General features: G+C 38.1%; 1 protein-coding gene and 1 long non-coding RNA gene across 5 annotated transcripts in view; one reads left to right on the top strand and one right to left on the bottom strand.

The window, feature by feature from the left end:
- The window catches only part of CCDC90B (coiled-coil domain containing 90B), a 45,984-nt gene that overhangs the window by 14,990 nt on the left and 15,387 nt on the right, over positions 1-15,607 (top strand). For 3 of the 4 annotated variants that reach the window (XM_019449965.2, XM_019449963.2, XM_053900131.1), the window contains 5 exons: positions 8,910-9,011; positions 9,652-9,693; positions 9,786-9,857; positions 9,955-10,008; positions 11,251-11,365. In XM_019449965.2, the coding sequence (XP_019305510.1) occupies positions 8,910-9,011; positions 9,652-9,693; positions 9,786-9,857; positions 9,955-10,008; positions 11,251-11,365 (385 nt within the window). The remainder of the gene's footprint in view (positions 1-8,909; positions 9,012-9,651; positions 9,694-9,785; positions 9,858-9,954; positions 10,009-11,250; positions 11,366-15,607) is intronic. The other variant, XM_019449964.2, reaches the window with a different exon arrangement.
- On the bottom strand, positions 11,570-14,148 carry LOC109267286 (uncharacterized). The gene is made up of 2 exons (XR_002080013.2): positions 13,568-14,148; positions 11,570-13,483 (listed from the first exon to the last, which is right to left on the bottom strand). It is a non-coding gene; the product is annotated as an uncharacterized LOC109267286 (long non-coding RNA).

Here is a 15,607-nt window from a genome sequence, read left to right as displayed (position 1 = left end):
ATTTTGTTAACCTCCTTGTTAACCTCCCTCCCCCCACCCAACACCCTGCCAACAACCCTGTTTGTTCTCTATATAGGAGTCTCTTATGGTTTGTTCCCCCTACTTTTTAAAATCTTATTTCTGCTTCCCTTCCCCTATGTTCATCTCTTTTGTATCTTAAATTCCACATATTAGTGAAATTATAGAATATTTGTCTTTTTCTGACTCATTTAACTTAGCATAATATATTCTAGTTCCATCCACATTGTTGCAAATGGCAAGATTTCATTTTTCTTGATCACCCAAGTAATATCCCATTATGTATATAATTATATATACATATATATATATACCACATCTTTATCCATTTATCAGTCAATGGACATTTGGACTCTTTCCATAATTTAGCTGTTGTCAATAGCGCTCCTATAAACACTGGGGTGCATGTGCCCCCTCAAATCACCACTCCTGTCTCCTTTGGATAAATACCTAGTAGTACAGTTGCTGGGTCTAGGGCTAGTTCTATTTTTAATTTTTTTTTTTTTTTTTTTTTATTTTTAATTTTTTGAGGAACCTCTATACTATTTTCCAGAGTGACTGTACCACTTTGCATTCCTACCAGCAATGCAAAAAGGTTCCCCTTTCTCCACATCCTCGCCAACATCTGTTGTTCCCTGAGTTGTTAATTTTAGCCATTCTGACGGGTATGATGAGGTGGTATCTCATTGTGGTTTTGATTTGTATTTCTCTGATGATGAGTGATGTTGAGCATCTTTTCATGTGTCTGTTAGCCATCTGGATGTCTTCCTTTGAAAAGTGTTCATGCCTTTTGCCCATCTCTTCACTGGATTATTTATTTTTGGGGTGTTGAGTTTGATAAGTTCTTTATAGATTTTGGATACTAGCCCTTTATCAGATGTGTCACTTGCACATGTCTTCTCCCATTACACTGGTTGCTTTTAGTTTTGCTGATTGTTTCCTTCACTGTGCAGAATCTTTTTATTTTGATGAGCTCCCAATAGTTCATTTTTGTTTTTGTTTACCTTTGCCTCTAGAGATAGGTCAAGTAAGAGGTTGCTGCAGCTGAGGTCAAAGAAGTTGTTGCCTGTTCTCTCCTCTAGGATTTTGATGGCTTCCTGTTTTATGTTTAGGTCTTTTCATCCATTTTGAGTTTATTTTTGTGTATGGTATAAGAGAGTGGTCCAGGTTCATTCTTCTACATGTCACTGTCCAGTTTTCCCAGCACCATTTGCTAAAGAGACTTTTTTTCATTGGATATTCTTTGCTGCTTTGTCAAAGATTAGCTGGCCATATGTTTGTGGGTCCCATTTCTGGATTCTCTTTTCTGTTCCATTGATCTGTGGGTCCGTTCTTGTGCCAGTACTATACTGTCTTAATGATTACAGCTTTGTAATACAGCTTGATGTCCGGAATTGTGATGCCTCTAGCTTTGGTTTTCTTTTCCAGGATTGCTTTGGCTATTCGGGGTCTTTTCTAGTTCCATACAAATTTTAGGATTATTTTTTCTAGCTCTGTGAATAAGGCTGGTGTTACTTTGATAGGGATTGCATTGAATATGTAGATTGCTTTGGGTAGTATAGACATTTTAACAATATTTGATCTTCCAATCCATGAGCATGGAATGTTTTTCCATTTCATAAGCTTTCTATAGTTTTCAGTGTATAGATCTTTCACTTTTTTGGTTAGGTGTCTTATGGTTCTTACCACAGTTGTAAATGGGATCAATTCCTCAATTTCTATTTCTGTTGTTTCATTATTGGTATATAGAAATACAACCTATTTCTGTTACTTTGCTGAATTCATGTATCAGTTCTACATGAGGCTGAGTATCTTTTCATATGTCTGTTAGCCATCTGGATGTCTTCCTTTTGAAAAGTGTTCATGCCTTTTGCCCATCTCTTCACTGGATTATTTATTTTTGGGGTTTTTTGGTGGAGTCCTTCAGGTTTTCCACATAGAGTATTATGTCATCTGCGAAGAGCAAAAGTTTGACTTCCTCCTTGCTGAGTTGGATGCTTTTTATTTATTTGTGTTGTCTGATTGCTGAGGCCGGACTTCCAGCACTATGTTGGATAACAGTGGTGAGAGTAGATGTCCTTGACGTGTTCCTGACTATAGAGGGAAAGCTCTTGGTTTTTCCCAATTGAGGATGATATTAGCAATGGGTCTTTTGTATATGGTGTTCATGATCTTGAGGTATGTTCCTTCTATCCCTACTTTCTTAAGGGTTTTAATCAAGAAAGGATGCTGTATTTTGTCAGATGCTTTTTCTGCATCTGTTGAGATCATGTGGTTCTTAACCTTTCTTGTATCAATGTGATGTATCACATTGATTGACGTGCAGATATTGAACCAGCCCTGCATCCCAGGAATGAATTCCACTTGATGGTGGTAAATAATTCTTTTAATGTATTGTTAGATCCGGTTTGCTAGTATTTTGTTGAATTTTTGTATACATGTTCATCAGAGAAATTGGTCTGTATTTCTCCTTAGTGGGGTCTTTGGTTTTGGAATCAAGGTAAAACTGGCTTCATAGAATGAGTTTGGAAGTTTTCCTTCCATTTGTATTTTTGGAACAGCTTCAAAAGAATAGGTGTTAACTCTTCTTTAAATGTTTGGTAGATTCCCCTGGGAAGCCATCTGGCCCTGGACTTTTGTTTGTTGGGAGATTTTTGATTGCCGATTCCATTTCTTTACTGGGTATGGATCTGTTAAAAAATTTTTGTTTCTTCCTGTTTCAGTTTTGGTAATTTATATGTTCTTAGGAATTTGTCCATTTCTTCCAGATTGCCCAATTTGTTGGCATATAATTGCTCAAAAAATTCTCTTAATATTGTTTATATTTCTCTGCTATTGGTTGTGATTTCTCTACTTTCATTCATGATTTTATTTATTTGGGTCCTTTCCTTTTTCTTTTTGATCCATCTGGCTAGATTAACAATTTTGTTAATTGTTTCAAAGAACCAGCTCCTGGTTTTGTTGACCTGTTGTTTTTTTTTTATTTTGATATCCTTGACTTCTGCTCTAATCTTTATTGTTTCTCTTCTGCTGGTTCTTGGCTTTATTTGCTGTTCCTTTTCCAGTTCCTTTAGGCATAAGGTTGTGTATTTGAGACCTTGCTTCCCCCTTTAGGAAGGCCTGGATTGCTATATACTTCCCTTTTATGACTGCCTTTGCTGCATCCCAGAGGTTTTGGGCAGTCGTGTTTTCATTTTCATTCACTTCCATTTACTTTTTAATTTCCTCTTTAATTTCTTGGTTAACCCATTCATTCCTTAGTAAGATGTTCTTTAATCTCCAAGTATTCATGGTCTTTTCAAATTTTTTCTTGTGGATGATTTCCAGTTTCATAGTGATGTGGTCTGAAAATATGCTAGGTATGATCTTGATCTTTGTGTACTTGTTGAGGGCTGATTTATGACCCAGGATGTGATCTATTCTGGAGAATGTCCCATGTGCACGCCAGAAAATGTGTATTCTGTTGTTTTACAATGAAATGTTCTGAATATATCTGTTAATTTCATCTGGTCCAGTGTGTCACTCAAAGCCATTGTTTCCTTGTTCATTTTCTGCCTATATGATCTGTCCATTGTTGTCAGTGGGGTATTGAAGTCCCCTACGATTATAGTATTATTATCAATTAGTTTATGTTTGTGATTACTTTATATATTTGGGTGCCTCCACGTTGGGGGCATAAATAAATACAATTGTTATATCTTCTTGTGGATAGATCCCCTTCATTATGATATAATGCCCTCTTCATCTCTTGTTACACTCTTTTGGTTTAAAATCTAGTTTGTCTGGGGGCACCTCGGTGGCTCATTCGGTTAAGCATCTGATTTCAGCTCAGGTCACGATCTTGCAGTTCATGAGTTTGAGCCTCACATCGGGCTGTGTGCTGACGGCTCAGAGCCTGGAGCCTGCTTCAGATTCTGTCTCCCTCTCGCTCTCTGCCCCTCCCCCACTCACGCTCTCTCTTAAAAATAAATAAACATTAAAACACATTAAAATAAAATCTAGTTTGTCTGATAGAAGTATGGCTACTGCAGCTTTCTTTTGATGACCATTAGCAGTATAGACAGTTTTCCATCCCCTTATTTTCAATCTGAAGGTGTCTTTATGTCTAAAATGAGTCTCTTGTAAGCAGCATATAGATGGGTCTTGTTTTCTTATTCATTCTCATACATCTTTTGATTGGAGCATTTAGTGCATTGACATTTAGAGTGAGTACTGAAAGATAATCATTTAGTGCTATTGTGTTGCCTGTAGAGTTGGTGTTTCTGGTGATGTTCTCTGGTCCTTTCTAGTCTTTGTTGCTTCTGGTCTTCTTTGTCTTTTTTCCACTCAAAGTGTCCCCCTTAAAATTTCTTGCAGGACTGTTTAATGGTCATGGACACCTTTAGTTTTTGTTTGGGAAATTATTTCTCTCTCCTGCTGTTTTGAATGATAGTCTTGCTGGATAAAGAATTCGTGGCTGCATGTTTTTCCGATTCAGCATGTTGAGTATATCCTGCCATTCCTTTCTGGCCTGTCAAGTTTCTGTGGATAGGTCTGCTGTGAACCTGATCTGTCTTCCCTTATAGATTAAGGATGTTTTTTTTCCCCCTTGCTGTTTTCATAATTCTTTCCTTGTCTTGTGTATTTTGTGAATTTGAGTATGATATGCCTTGGTGATGGGTTTTTGTTGAATCTAATGGGAGTTCTCTGTGCTTCCTGGGTTTTGATGTCTGTGTGCTTCCCCAGATTAGGCAAGTTTTCCTCTATAATTTGCTCACATAAACCTTCTGTCCCTTTTGCTCTATCTTCCTCTTCTGGGACTCCTATGGTTTAGATGTTATTCCTTTTTAATGAATCCCTGAGTTCTCTAAGTCCTATATTGTGATCTTTTGCTTTGTTTCACTCTTTATCTACCTCATTATTCTCCATAATTTTACCATCTATATTGCCGATTCGCTGTTCTGCTTTGTCCATCGTTGCCATTGTGGCATCCATTGAAGATTGCATCTCGGTTATAGCATTTTTAATTTTGGCCTAACTAGATTTTATTTTTTTATCTCTGTAGAAGTGCATTCTATGGTGTCTTTGCTTTTTTCAACCTGAGTTAGTATTCTTATTATCGTGGTTCTGAATTCTAGTACAGACATCTTACTTATGTCTGTGTTGATTAAATCCCTGGCTGTCATTTCTTCCCATTCTTTCTTTTGGGGTGAATTCCTTTGTTTTTTTCATTTTGGAGGAAGGATAAAAATTAATAAAATAAAAATTATAAACAAAACAAAACAAAATCAAAGGAAGCCAGATCCTAGGTTTGTTTCAGTCTCCTTGTTGAAAGAAACTTTATAGAATGTAGAAAATAAAGGAAAAGGAAAGGGGGGAAAAAAGTGTAAATAAATTTTTTCTCTGTATCCAAGAGATTAAAAAAAGAAAACTGAAGTAAAGAAAATGAGCAAACAAATGAGCCACCAAATAGAATGAAACCCAAAAGAATTTATATCCACTTTCCCCTAGAACTGAAACTATGAAGCACTGTATAGTCCATATACTAAGCAGGTGGAGTGACTTGTGCTGGTCTTCTAGGGGATGTGCTTGGAGGGCACAGTTGGGCAGGGCTTGGTGTAACAGCTCAGTTCTCCACTAGATGGTGCTGCTTAGCTTGCTGGGCTGGATCTGCGTGTTTGTGTACCTGTGCATGTGCGGTTGAGGTGGAATTGACTTCACCCAGCGCCCTAATCTCTGGCTCAGGAACTTCGCAATCTCACCAACCCACAGTCAAGTACCGCTCCTTTGTCTCAGGTCTCGTTCACTCCCTGCCTCTACCCTGTCTGTCTAAGCTGTCTGCCTGCGAGACAAAACTCCTTCTCGAGATTTATCTCAGATGGGGTTGTGTTTCAAAACCCCACACTTTGGAAACCCCCACCGACTCTCTGGGGAGGGTCTCACTGAGCAATGGCTGGAAGCCAGCTTGCCCCAGAAAACGTTTGTGTGATCACACGGTGGCAGAGGTTCAGAGATTATGGCAGTCCATAACACACAGTTGGTGCCAGGTTTCACAGCACTCTGGCATCTTTGTCCCAATACCAGCAAACATGGCTGCTTCTCTGGGGTCCTCTGGGACCTTTGCCCACCAGGAGGCCATATGGTGTCTACCAAATGCACTCCATGCAGGGGAACCACTTTTCCCTATGTGGCACATGGACCCCTCAAACCCCACTGCCTGCTCCTGGGGATTCTCCCTACTTTCTCACCAGAGCACCACCAGGCACGGGGCTCTGAATCTTCAGACTCTGCACTCCACTGTGTATAGAATCCTGGTGGTATTGAAGCCCTCTCCTTTCTCCCTGTCATTGGTTTTGGGGAACAGATTTCTTGTTCAGTCCCCTGCGAGTATTTTCACTCTTTCTCTCTCAAACTACTTTCAGGGCAAGTGCTTTTCTTGTGCACAATGTACCATACTCTACCCCTTTATTTTTTCTTAGTCTTCTCTCCACAAAAACAGCTCCCTACCCTCTGTGGCTTTTCTCTCCCCCAGTTCACTTCTGCACACCATGTATCTGCCGAGTTCTGTGGCTCAGGTTATACGGATTGTTGCATAAATCCTCAGATCAATTTCCTAGGTGTTCAAAATGGTTTGGTGCTGATCTAGCTGTGTTTCAGGGATGAGACAAGCTCAGGGTCTCTATGCTTCTCTGCCATCTTAACTCCTTCCTCTGGCCTGTATAATTTCTGCAGGGAAATCAGCCCATGGTCTTATGGGGTTTCCTTGTATGTAACTCATTGCTTCTCTCTTTCTGGTTTTAAACTTCTCTTTATCTTTAATCTTTAATTATTACTTACTGTGTGGACCTCCTTGGGTTCATATTGTTTGGTACTTCTGCACTTATCGAATCTAGATACCTGTTTTCTTCCCAGAGATAAGGGAGGTTTTCAACTATCATTTCTTCAAATAAGTTTTCTGCCTCCCCCCGCTCCCTGTGTCTTTTCTCCTTCTGGGACCTCTATAATGCAGATGTTCTTGCTTGATTTTGTCCAAGAGAGTCCTTAACCTATCCCTGTGTTTTTTTTCTTTTTACTGTTCAGCTTGGGTGCTTTCCATTACCCTCTTTTCTATATCATTAATCTGTTCTTTTCCATTCTCTAATCTGTTGATTCCCTCCAGTTTATTTTTCGTTTATTGTGTTCTTCAACTTGGTTCTTTTTTATATGCTATCTCTTTGTTCAAGTTCTCACCAAGCTTATGCACTCTGCTGTCCAGCCCAGTGGGCATCTTTATGTCCATAATTTTGAACTATTTATCAGGCATACTTATTTCCATTTTATTTAGTTCTGTTTCTGAGGTTTGGGCTTTGTTCATTCATTTGAAGCAAATTCTTTTGTCTCTTCCTCTTGCTTTACTTTGTGAGTTACACACAACAGCTACGTTTTCAAAGTAGGATGATCTTGTGTATAGTCAAGTCATCCCCTGTGGAGAATGTGTGTCTGGTGACATTAGCTGGCTTTCTGAATATGTGGCTGTCATGGGTGTTGGGGCACTTCATGTTAGGGCCACTTTGGTGGGATGGCCAGAGCCAAAGTGGGTACAGGCCAGAACTGTCTTCGGGCTCTCCACATAGAGGTGCATCCTGGCCAGACAGCTGAAGTTGAAGTGGGTGCAAGCTGGAGGTTCCCAGGGCTCTCAGTGCAGAGGGCCCCCAGGCAGGACAACTGGTGCTATAAAGGGTATCATTTGGGGGGCAAGCCCAGTGTTCTTGCCATGGAACATACCCTGGTAAGATAACTGAAATTGAAAAGGTTCCGATCTGGGAGGTCTTGCGACTCTCTGTGGAATTAGTGCCCTGGCAGGACAGCTTAAGCTGAAGTGAGCATGAGCCAGGGTGGTCCAGGGGCTCTCTGCATAGATGGCACCATAAGAGAGTACCTGGTGCTGAAATGAGCGCAAGCCAGGGGTAAGTGCAAGCCCAAGACACACCCTGGTCAGGTTGCTGCAGCTGCTGCAGGGTATGGACCACTGGATCCCTGGACACACTCTACAGAGTGTGCCCTGATGAGTTGTCTGGAGTCAAATTAGCCACGAGCTAATTTGGAAAGGTAACAGCATGCTCTGAGCTGGGGGTGTCATGCCAAGTCATCTGGAGTTTAAGTGCTGGGAGCCTGGAGTGTTCTGGGGTGCTTTGTACCTGCCTCACCTCGGAAGGTGAGCTGTTGTGAACACTGACCAGGGGTATTCTGGTGTCTCCACGCTGGGGCCACGACACTGTGCTGGTTTGGGCTGGGGGCCTAGTGTTTGCTGAAGTGGTAGGCTGGCTGTGGAGCCCAGATCCTGCTCCTGTCTGTGCTCTAAAAATGGAAGGGGGATGTAAACAGTGATGCTCACCAGCCCCTCAGAACTAGAGAGTCCCAGCAGCACTCTCTGGAAGAGTTCGAGGGCTGGATCTTTTATATTCTAGTTGCCCTTTTAAACCTCAGCATTTTTTCTTTATCCCAGGGCAGATGAATCTGCTCATGGTCATTCAGTACTGTCCCTCTTACTGCAGTTCTCAGTGTCAGGATTAGGGATTCCCTTCATTACTGTGCTTCTGTCTCTCTTGCCTTTCTCTTTGTGGTATATTTTTTGTTGTGCAGAAGCTGGCCGGTTAGCCCTGAGGTGTCCTTCAGGAGGAAATGCTTTATAAATAGGTATAGATTTGGTGTATCCATGGAGGAGGTGAGTTCAGGGTCCTCCTGTGTCACAACCTTGGACTGGAACCTCCTTTTCATTTTTATATATAGGCTTCATATGGTTTTGTTTAGTTAGCCAAGCAACATTACACCTTATAGCATAACAACAGATTCTTTTACATTCCATGAAAACAATTCTGTGTAAGGTGAAAGCATTCCATATATCACTAGGTCATTTCAATTTTGCTTTCCAGGAAATAACAGTACAACAACTAATGGCTCATTTGGACTCCATCAGGAAAGACATGGTCATCCTAGAGAAAAGTGAATTTGCAAATCTGAGAGCAGAGAACCAGGTGATACTAGTTTGTTTATTACTAATAAAATAACTGATTTCACATGTGTTCTAATAGGACCAAGTAATGATTTTATGTGGTCATTCAGTAACTTTCAACAAGTTTTTTGGTCAAAGTATGCTAGATGTTTAACCTATAACTAATCTATGTATCAATCATAGTCTAGACCAAAGAATAAGAGTTGTATCTTACACATGTAAAAGTCAAATGTAAGGGGAAATCTTTATATATAAAATGTTTCACGTTATATATAAAATTTCTAATATAGCTCAATATAATGTTCTCAAAATTTAAATCAATGTGCCATTTTATATGAATCTGCAGTAATTTTTGTGAGTTAAGAGAAAACTGCTTCTGTAATTCATTTGGAGTTTTAATTTTTTTTAATTTTAAATATTTTTAAATTTCAAATATCAGTCATGGTTTAAAACTAACTAGAATACATTTTTTACTGTTTTGTTCATAAGAATTTTCTGAATATGATGAAATACTACTTTCCTTTTTTGTCTATTTTTAGTGCTTCATTAGAAATCTGTAGATCATCCAGTTTTTGCTAATGCAAGGTTTCAGATTTGTTGAATAAATCATGCTATGGGCTTTTGGCTTAATGGCAATTGCATGTGATTTTTTCTATACCTAGAAAATGAAAACTGAATTGGAACAAGTTAAGCAGCAACTGATAGTAAGTTTTACTTTTCTCACTTTAAAATATTTTATTAATTTCAGAACAAACATTATGAGATTGCTTTCTTAATATTTTGATTTTCTGTAAAGAATGAAACCAGTCAGATCAGAGCAGACAATAAACTGGACATCAACCTAGAAAGAAGCAGAGTAACTGATATGGTAATGTGCTTCTAAATGTACTTTCTTGGTAACTTATTAATTCCTTCTAGTCTTTTTTTTTTTTTTTTTTAACCTCCTGATTTGTCATATCCTTTAGTTTACAGATCAAGAAAAGAAACTTATGGAAGCAACCACAGAATTTACCAAAAATGTAAGCTAGTATGTAAAAATTCTGTTTCATACCACTTATGTATTTTATGTGTTGTATCTGAGCTTTTTTTTTTTTTTTAATTTATTTATTTTGAGGGAGACAGAGAAGGCACCTGCAGGGGAGGGGCAGAGAGAGGAAGAAAAAAATTCCAAGCACTAAGCCCAGCATAGGGCTCAGACCCACAAACCATGAGATCATGAGCTGAGCCCAAATCAAGAATCAGGTGCTTAACTGACAAAGCCACCCAGGTGCACACCCCGCTCCCCCCCCCCCCCCAGCTTATTTTTATATAGAAAATAACTATTTTTTGGAAGACCTGGATTCACATTTAAATGAGGGCACAGGTTCAATGAAATTATCTTTAAAATTTTAAAACTAATAGTGAATATTTATTGAGTGCTTACTATACATCAGATAGTTCTACCTGCTTTACTTCTATTAATTCTCCTTATCAGCCTCTGAAGTAGGCCCTCTTTTTTCTCATTTTACCAGTTTGGAAAATGAGACACACGGAAGTTAAGGTCACACAGCTAATAAATGGTGGAGCTGGAATGTGAACCCAGATTCTAAACTCCATACTCCACTACTATTTACTTTCTCCTAATCCTAAATGGTAATCATTGCTTAATCTCTACGGTTTGAGTGAAACGCAGCTTTTTTACTCAGCCATCGTCTTAATAAAAGCCATTGGGTCTACATTCTAACAGAAGAGACCTCGTTCTTAAATAGAAGGGAGGGTATCATTTGCCTTTCCATGTATTCTGTTATATTCTCTTACTTCTTGTCAGGATAGAGGAGATGAACAAGGAAATCAACAAATTCTCTCAGGGCTAATTTCTGAGCTCTTCTACCCCTTAACCCCTCTACACATAGCATTTGTTTTTACCCAGCAAGCATTTCTGCCAGTTTGCATTATAAATCTGGTTGAGTTTTTTTCTTTTACACAATTGAAAGTTTTAACTGTGATATCCTAAGGAATTTAAGTTCTAGGACTAAAATTTTTCCCTCTTAGGTCTCAAATTTCTTCCTATGAGGCTTTTAATAGAATGTACTCAAAATGTGATAATCCTATAAATAATCTCCCAAATATTAAAAATAGAAGGAATTTTTGTCAGTTTATAATGTTCATGTAATGTTTTTTTTATCACCATTAAAATTTTTGCAATACACAGCCCATAAGTAAGGTTTCTAATGTAAATATTTGTCATATGGACAAAATTGTCTCATTCTTATTTACTGCAGGATACCAAAACCAGAAGTATTATTTCAGAGACCTGTAATAAAATTGACACTGAAATTGCTTCTTTAAAAACACTGATGGAGTCTAACAAGCTTGAGACTATCCGTTACCTTGCAGGTAAGGTAATTCCATATTTTGTTAAAAAACAAAAATCAGTGGGGTACATCTGAAGATCTAATTGTTTTAAGTTTATTTCAAGAGAGAGCACAGGTGGGGGAGGAACAGAGTGTCTGATGCAGGGCTTGAACTCACAAACTGCAAGATCATGACCTGAGCCAAAGTCAGACTTCTAACTGACTGAACCACCCAGGTGCCCTCTAATTGTTTGGATTTTGAATGATTTGGGCATCCTCTTATCTAGCAAGTAGAGGGAAGGTGGGACAAGAAAGTTACTAGCAAAAGAAAAGGATTGTTCCACGCAAGGTCACTTTCTCTTAAGGGTAAAAAACAAGAAGTCTTACGCAGATTACACTTTGAGGAAAGGGAGAGGGCTGTGTGGCAGACCCACTATAACTAATGGGAAAATTCCTGACTGACCAGTTAAGACCAGTTAAACTACAATTAGATTAGCCATTAAGCCCTGGTTTTCAGACTAAGCCTGAGTGACACCATCTCAGTTTAACAGTTCCACCCCCTTTGTTAAGTCTCAGTTTAACTAAAAAATATGATCAAAACTTAAGGCATTAGTGCTACTCTCAGTTACCACTATTTTGTTGTTCTTTTCTACGGTATTGTCAGGGAGGAAGAATGTCCTTTGCAGTTGACATCAGACAGATTAACAGGAGAAAACAGACATGAAATTCCAAAGACATTCAAGCAACATAAGGCTTATATGACATCCTGAGCTAAGGAAAGGGGTTTAGGGGTCTGAGGATACATAGAGAAGGATGGCCATTGGCAGGAAGGTGAGAGGAGATGTTTGGAAAATAAAAGTTGCTGTTATGCAAATATTAGATATCTTAGATAAAGAGGAATCTCCACTAATAGTTGTGTTCCTGGTATATAGGCTGTCCTTTATGTAAATGTAAATTTAGGCAGTTGAATGGGAGTAAGAAGCTTTTCCTAATCTGCTAGGTTTGACTGCTTTTAACTCAAAGTAATATTCATGCCAAAATCACCTGTCTTGGGGCAGTCTGCCCTTGGCACTTGAAGGAAACTTCCCTGAAGTTTCACACATGAAAGTTGAGCACTGGTAGATTGTTCTGTCTCATTGAACCAGTCTGTACAACAGATCACCTAGTACAATAGATGAGACAATAGATCAGCTCAGTTAAACTCATTTCAGAAGGCTATGAGGTAGGGATATTCTCAAAGCTAGGCTTGTGATTTAAGTAATCAGGTATTAAATAAGTAATCGGGTGTTTTGGTTCTGTCAGAACAAAAGAAAACAACGGTTAATGATTGGGTCAAGGGTAGTCATGACTTCTAGTTGTCAGGCTGGAAGCATTTTCAGACTGAGTCAGAGCAAGCAGTGAGTCTGACGGATTTTCATTTATAGTTCAACTGTCTCTGATCTTTTGAGTGACCCATAGAATGACAGACATGAAGGTTGTCTCTAGGTGTGAGCTAGTGTGATTTTTCTGAAGTTTAGTTTGTAGGGTTTCAGGGAAAAGAATAGTTTTAGTTCTTAACATGATTCCAAGTCAGAAAGGTAGGAGAAAAATTGAAAATACTAGTTTAGACAGTTGTAGCCAGTCATTGGAGGAAACTAGAGGTAATCAGGCTCTACTCCAGTTTGATGAATAATATTAAAATCTAATACACAGGTATTAGACACAGGTGTGTCTTTCTTTCTGTAATCACCTTCATAGCCAAATTAACACTAATTGTATTGCAAAATAAGTTTAATTTAAAAACAAAACCAAACAAAAAAATTTGGCCTGATTATTTACATAAGTGCAGTTGACTCTGTAGGCTCTTTAAGATCTCCTTTGCTGCAACTACTTATCAGGATTTCCAGATTGAACTTTTAACAGCATCTCAAGGCCAGAAGCCAAGCCAAATACTTGCAGTCAGACTTCACCTGCAATACCTATATATTTGGGCGAATTCTCTTCTCAAGGTTCCTGCACTGACCAGGAAGTGACCTTCTTTACTCACCTGGTAAAGCTGCTGGGTACTCTGTAAGCAAGGTATCAATCAGGATGATATTTCCAAAGGGGCTTTTTAGGCCCCATAAAGTCCATCTTAGTTCCTTAAAGCTGTCTGCTCATATCTGAATCTATGCAGATCTGTCTAAAATACAACATTCTAGTCAAAAGGAGAAGAGATTTTTAGTTAACTTATGCAAATATACTGTCATGAAAATAGAATACTCACTGGGTTTCTGAATGCTGGAGGGATCAGGTAGGGAGAAAAAGATAAATGTTTCAAATTGCTATTAGTTAGCTTAAGAAAAAAGTTTCCATATATCTGGAAAAACAAAAAGCATTGTTTCAAATAAAGTCTTAAAAGTAAATCTCCATTCATTCAGTCCTATTTAATAATTCTTGTTGTGCTTAGATCTGGTTTTTTCACTGGTTCAAAAATTCTTACCTGGTTATCTTAAAATTATTGGAAACCTGTACTCAGAGTTCTTTACATGAGTCTCACTAAAGACATTTGCAATAGCATCAGACTAAAACAGTAACATGACAAGACTTAAATATGACCATGGTTCTAGATCTGATTACAGTTGATAAGGAAATTTAGTTATTTCTGTGGTATACAACACTTCAAAGATAACAGATTTTTAGGAGTTTCACCCATGTTAATAACATATCTATATAAACAATCTAAGAGGGTTTAGTGTTGACAGTGCTTCCCATGCAATTTAATATACCAAATTTTCACAAAATCTTTTATATTTAAGATTATGGTCCAAAAACTTCAGAATTTTATTTTTGGAAGTTTATCAAAAATATTTAAAAGGTTTGTATATTTGATTAAATAGGGTCACAAATTATTTTGAAACAGTATTTAATTATTTAGCCAAAGTGACAGTAAAAGATTTCAAAGGCAATTAGAGACAGTTACATAGTTGTGAGCAAAATTTAGCGCTTTTTTGTTTATTTTTTTAGAGTGGGGGAGGGGCAGAGAGAGGGGGAGACAGAATCTGAAGCAAGTTCCAGGCTCTGAGCTGTAAGGACAGAGCTTGACATGTCATCTGCGAGATCATGACCTGAGCCAACGTCAGACACTTGCAGGCGCCCCAAAATTTAGCCCTTTTAATATCAAGACTCAGTTTTCTTAAGTCATTGAAGACCAAACACAGAATCCTTGTTTTCTAGGCAGGTAACTTTAAATGTAAAGAAAAACTTTGTTTGCAATTACTTGCTAAGAACAGACCAGTAGTTCAGGAAAATTTTGTTCTTTTAACAAAGTGACAAAATTATTTACTTCATCCTAATCTTAGCCAGTACTGACCACACATAGAATTCTTTTCTCAAATTTCTTGTTCCATAAACCTTCTACAACTTTCCCTCTTTAAATAACCTTACTCACTTTAGGACAAAATTATTTTCTTTTCCCTTAGCAAAACTGTATTTTGTCAAGTGAAAGAAAACCAACTTCAAAGTATGCTAATAAATGCTTTTTTTTTTCTTACTGAGGACTGTAGTCTGGGAGACGGTCTTTCAGACTGCTCTGAAGAACTGCTCAAAAACTTGTGAGCTACAGATTATATACATAAAAAGGAAGGAGTTTATGTGCTTGTAAGCATTCTCCAAATACTTGGGTGTCACAAGGTATCTGTTACAGTCCTTAAAATTCAGGTTTACTGATAGACACAAGAAAGACCCTTAGGTCATCTTAATACATTGTTTCTATCGTATCTGATTGTTTGAAAATATTGCTTGCAATTTTGCTTCCAATTTGCCAGTTCTACCTGTGTGATTCCTCCTTAAGGTCACCTGAGACCTCAAGTCAGAGAAGGGTGACATCAGTTGCATACTGCAATTTTAGTGCACAATTTTCATTCCTCGTACTTTGTCTCACCCAAAACACCTATCTTACTTTCCCGGCGTACACCGTTGTATCCTTTATTTCTAGGGGTCTTAATTATTACCATTTATTAGAATCCTTAACTCTTAGAAACCTTAATTTCTAGTGAAAACTAAATAGTAAACAATTGTGAACTGTTTTGTGAGTACATTTCATAATTTCTAGAAACGTGCTTTTTCACAATGAATTCCAAAACATGTTTTCTAACATCTAAACTTATCTCTGGTTTCTCTGTAATAAAACAAAAGTAGATAAATTTATGTTTAGCTTAGCAAAAACATTAAAGTTTCAGGTTACCAAAGATTCTGGAAGCAATTTAAAAGTTTATATACAGGGGCGTCTGGGTAGCTCAGTCAGCTAGGTGTCTGAGTTCGAGCC

Source organism: Panthera pardus, unplaced genomic scaffold, assembly GCF_024362965.1.
Source record: "Panthera pardus isolate Hobbes unplaced genomic scaffold, ASM2436296v1 HiC_scaffold_12, whole genome shotgun sequence".
Lineage (NCBI taxonomy): Eukaryota > Metazoa > Chordata > Mammalia > Carnivora > Felidae > Panthera > Panthera pardus.
This window is presented reverse-complemented; position numbering and strand designations above follow the sequence as displayed.